The sequence below is a fragment of the Arachis ipaensis genome, chromosome B04, assembly GCF_000816755.2.
Source record: "Arachis ipaensis cultivar K30076 chromosome B04, Araip1.1, whole genome shotgun sequence".
In the NCBI taxonomy this organism is placed as follows: Eukaryota; Viridiplantae; Streptophyta; class Magnoliopsida; order Fabales; family Fabaceae; genus Arachis; species Arachis ipaensis.
This window is the reverse complement of record NC_029788.2, coordinates 124,672,859-124,678,395: the sequence shown is the minus strand read 5'-3', so window position 1 is coordinate 124,678,395 and position 5,537 is coordinate 124,672,859. Positions and strand designations below refer to the sequence as shown.

The following is a 5,537-nucleotide window of genomic DNA, read 5'->3' as shown; positions in this document are numbered from 1 at the left end:
AATAATAATAATAATAATAATAATAATAATAATAATAATAATAATAAATAATATTTTTAGAAAAAAATTAATTTTGATAAAAAGATAAAATAAAACAAAATAAACATTGAAATAAAAATAAAATGTATTAAAATGTTAAGTATGACACCAATGAGTTAATACTCATATTCGCCTTCTAAAGTTATACTTGTGCTTTTAAAATTTTTATTTACTCAACTTGGCTTTTGAATTTGGCATTTCTAACTCACATTAGTCCTTATTCTTATTTTTACCATAGAATAGTCAATAACATGTTGAGATAGATTGACAATTGTCACACTAAACTCTTTAATAACTACATAATGTGATAATTAAAATTTTTTACCTCAATTTGTTCTTTATAAAACCTTTAAAATTCTAAATTTCACTTAAAGATTTTAAGAGCTTTATAGTAAGCAAATTAATATAAAAAAATTTAATTGTCACGTAGTCATTAGAGAGTTTAATGTGATAATCATCAATCAATCTCAACATATCATTAATAATTCTGTAATAGAAACAAAATTATAGGCTAATATAAGTCATGAATATAAAATTAAAGATCAAATAAGTAAAATAAAACATCAATATAATTTCAGAGACCAATTTAAATATTACCTCAATAAAACTAGAATTTAATCAAAACTTGAAAGTTTAAAATAATACTTTATCCTTAGAGGTAAGGTTTTTTTTTCTAATTCATTAGCGGTAAATGAAGTTTGATTAGAATCTCGTACATACTATTTAAATCATTTACAATTTGCAAGTTATAAATTAAAGAATAATTGCAGTTCAAATGTTCAATCAATTATAAGCATTTAAATATTTTGCTAGCTTTTCTTCAATATGGCTTCACTTTGCATCGCAAGTTAATGGTTACAGAATCTTAGTCTTTATTCCATTCACACAAATGTGACATTGGTTAATTCAAGTACATGTATGCATCCATGCTTTTCCAGCGCCTCCTACAACTTAATCTAGCTGTTCAGACTTCAGATTAGTGACTCGTCAAATCAACTAATAACACACCCTTTTTAATTAAAAGTTTACTAAATTTAACATGCCTATGTAGAAGATCTTGTATCTTATATTCTTATATTCTTATATAAATAATTATTTGATGGATTTTGTTTACAAAAAAGTAGATATGGATAGCTGTTACTCAAAGACTAGCTTTGTCTTCATGTTGGAACTAAAAGAATTATTTATTTATTTCTTTTTATTTTCATAGCATTAGAAACAATTAATAATTTTTTTGGCCAGGGTTGATTAATTACCTTTTTTTGGTGACTAAAATAAATTAAACAAAGAAAAACAAAAGAAACAAAACAAGGGACTGCTTAAATAGAGGGACAGTCCCGTTTAAGACTACTCTTAAACTCCTCCCAAGGTGAAAGAAGCTCCACATGCGAAAGTTGTAACTTCATCGCCATCTTTGCCATAGTATCTGCCACCGTGTTTGCATCTCTCATAATCAAACGAAAGTCAACACGCCAATTCCAATGCATGATATCTCTTATTTTGAGCACCAGTGGATCAATAAACCCAAAACCATCTTGAGTAACAAGATTAAATGCTTCCACACAATCTGTCTCACAAATAACATCTCGTTGACCCACATCCCAAGCTAAGAGATATCCTCTCCAAATAGCAAACAATTCTCCTTGAAGAATACTATTACTCTCAATCATTCCCAAACACCCCCTTTGCCAGCTCCCATTACAATCTCTAATAACACAAGCAAAACCAACACTATCACCCGAACCAAAATAACTAGCATCACAATTAATCTTAAAAGTACCAATGGATGGGGGATTCCAAAAACCATTTAGAGTAGAGGAAAGGGACATACGTTGTAATTCAAAAATATTTCTAAGCTCCTTTTCTGAAGTTAATGCCAGACAAATGACTTTTTCCGGAGGCCAAGTTTCGTGGGGATTAAAGATGTCGTTATTCCTTGCTCGCCATATCCACCAAAGTCCCGAAAAAAACTTGAACGGGTACTCTCTGCTATGATACAAGAACCAGTTCTTCAAATCTAAAGGATGACAAGGAATATCCAACCTTTGCCAAACAAGCTGAGCTTTTGGACAATCCCGAATACAATGTATAACCGATTCCTGGCTAGAAAGACATCTTGGACACCTATCCGATGAATGTTTGATTTCAGGTACCAAATTTGAGACTCAGTCATCAATTTAATGTTTCACATTGATGATTAATTCAGATCATTTTGTGTGTCCCTAGAGAATGTTACAAATAATCATAAGACCTAATACATTTGGATAGTTAATATATAGTGATATGTAAGAAAAAATTGTGGTCAAACCTTTTTTTTTATCCACGATATTTCTTAACCCAACAGGTCAAAGACTAATTCGTCGTCGATCTGGATTCTATTTAAGGGTGAGTTTGTCATTGGCTAATGGGTTGCTACATACATAGAGTGTAATTTAAACTTCCGATATTTAGTTAAGCGGAGTAAGCTGACCACTCAACCAACCCTTTATCTCAATAATTAATAGTTAATAGTGATATGTAAGAAAAAATTGGTCAAAACCCTTTATCTCAATAAGTAAATTAGTCGTTGTTGTGAAGCTGGATATTGCAAAAGACCAAAATATTATAGATTTTTAATATATATTGCAAGAAAATTAATATTGTCGGTGGTAAATATCCTACTGAGTGAGAGATTTGCTCTTACTGAGAAAGCATGTTATAACTCCAATGTAAAATAAATGTTGCATATGTGGCTGTGTTTGCCGTTTCTACTCTTGTCTTTGTAATTTGAAGTTGTACTGCTTTGACCTCGGTGCAGTACTATGATGTTTTGCTGTTGGTAACTTCTTATAAGTTGGATTGTGTACCAAACTTTGTGCTTGATTATTTAATGCTTGGAATATCTTATATATATATCATAGAGCGTATGATTTTATCCTCTGGATTTCAGTTGATCGGAGATAGAAATATTTGCCCCTTTTGAAGAACAGAAGCATAGATATCCGTGTGCTGTGATACGAAGTTGCTAAGTTTTCTCAAATGTGATATCTCGACTTTCAATTATTTGATGCAAGTAGCAAGAAATGTACACCGGAGACTTAATATCTGAGGTGCTGAATTTTAAGACTAAGTGATATAGTTTTGGGAACAAGAAAAATGGAAAGGCTTAATTAGAATGACGGTCCTATAGTTTCCCGTGTATTTTTGTCAATTTAGTCGTAATATAGTGTGGTAGAAACTTATTCCACAACAGTTCCAAAGTAGCAAGAAACAGAACATAATGCTGTATCATCTTTTATACTGAATCCAATGAGCCTGACGTAAATTATTAAGCCACAGCTTTTAAAAGATCACCGAGTTTAACGTTCTCTTCCTTCTTCTTCCACGGTCCTCTTCTTTCAAATATCTTTCTCCAGCTTATATAAAGGGCCGCCAATATCACCAAACCAAGAATCAGAGCTAAAACAAGGGCCCCTGAGATAACGAACCTTATAAGCGAAGCCTTGAATGTGGCGCACTTAACATGAACCCCGGAAGCTCTACGACCCATTTCAGGGAAATAGGAGAGCGATGCAGGTACCACCAGGAACATGACAATGAAAATCTGCAGCTCAATATGGAGGGGCAGAACGAGAATAATGAGCACAACACAGCATTTGATGAAGATTGTGATCTGTGCTATCTCTGGAAAGAACATGAAAAATGCTTCAGAGCAACTTAGGAGGAGTTGTGAGTTTCCTCTGTATTGGACTTGGAATGGAGCCGATTGATTGACTACATCTCTGAGGAAAATAGCGCAGTAGGTGAGCAGAGCAAGCCGGAGTGCAGAAGGAATAGCAATCACTTTCTGGTATACGTGGGATCGAAAGATCAGCTTCTGATGATGATCAACACCCTCTTGTTGCTTTTTGTTATTTGTCTGATAAGAATAGTAATAGTAACAAGTGAAACTTGAATGATTGTTTAGATAAAGACAAGACATTAGTCTAGGGGTCAGCAACTTTTGTGTTTTTTGGCCAACACTTAACCATCAAAATAAAAGTAAGTGATCTCTCACCATTAGATGTAATCTCACACCATTAAAAACACTATTAATGGCCAATTGATGGTTATAAAACACCAAAATTGCTAGCTCCCTAACATTTCTCATTTGAAAAAACTACTATTTCTAGTGAAGAATGTTTAAAATAATCAACATTGTATCCGTACAAAAATACATTTTGACAAAATTATCTAAACTAAATACTAAATTTTACTTTATTCCATTAAAAATTAGCAAAGATTCTTAAATTATCCTCGTCATCTCCTCTACCATCACATTTACATCCTAACCTATAACTCATGCCTAGGGGTGGCAATGGATAGGGTAGGGTAAATTTTAGATCCAACCCTAACTCTATCAGTGGGTTGAGATTTTTATATAAACTCAACCTTACCCTACCCGCGGATTGAGAATATTCCAACCCTAACCCTACTCGCTCTTAACCCGCGGGTACCCGACCCTACCTGCGGGTTATAAAAAATATACAACATTATTATATAACTTGATGATAATTTAAAATAGAAATGATTTTTATGTAAAAAAAATATTAAATTATCAATTAATAATTTTCTTTTAGTGGTTAAGGATCTTTTGCATTTAGTGAGAAGTCTTTGATTCAACATCTACTTAAAACATATTTTTATATAAATATATAATATAAACATATATAAAGTGCAGGTTGGTCGGGTAGGGTTGAAGCTCAACCCGCACCATACCCGACCCGCACGAGAACCCTACACGTACCCTACCCTACCCGCTGCGGATCGGGTTGGTAACCCTACCCGAGCGGGTGAGATCGAGTTAGGTACCCGCAGATAGGGTATATATTGCCATCCCTACTCATACCCCAACCCTACTCACCATCCCTTACACTTCTGCCATTGCCACCACTCTCTCACTGTCATTCTTATTGGATTTTGTTTTGTCCAGACTCTTACTTATTGAGTTAATGTTATTATTCACCTTAAACCACCATCACCACTGCCACCAACAAGTCAACAACAACAAATTTAGAAGTAGATTTAATAATAATAACAACAATAAAAATAAAGTAAATTATTATTTTAGTTTCTAACCTTTCAAAATGTCTCAGATAAGAACGAATTTTTGTCCAATCTAACTCCGTCTGGCTCTCATTTTACTTATTTACTATCCAAATCTATTTAAAATTTTTGAGATTAAAATAAAATATTTAAAATATTAAAAATCAAATTATGATTTAGCCCAAATTTTATGGATTAAAATAGTGTTGGTCCCTGGAAATAAAAATAGTACTAGATTAAACAAAACAAATTGAATGCAAAGGAGAACAAAATATTAAAGAAAAATGAAGATGAAGATGCAAGTTCGAATCATGCATGCTTCATTTTGGTTGTTATATTCATAAAATAAAGAAAAATTATAGGTAGACAATGAAAATATTAAACAATGTGAACAATAGATATATTGGATGTTCAATTCAATAAATGTGCCAATA

The 5,537-nt window shown here is 32.5% G+C and overlaps 1 protein-coding gene across 1 annotated transcript in view; it reads right to left on the bottom strand.

Moving 5' to 3' along the window:
• Positions 2,791–5,537, bottom strand: part of LOC107635214 — a 12,738-nt gene continuing 9,991 nt past the window's right edge. The window contains exon 5 of the mRNA XM_016338615.2: positions 2,791–3,937. Coding sequence (XP_016194101.1) covers positions 3,347–3,937 — 591 coding nt within the window. The 3' untranslated portion in view covers positions 2,791–3,346. The remainder of the gene's footprint in view (positions 3,938–5,537) is intronic.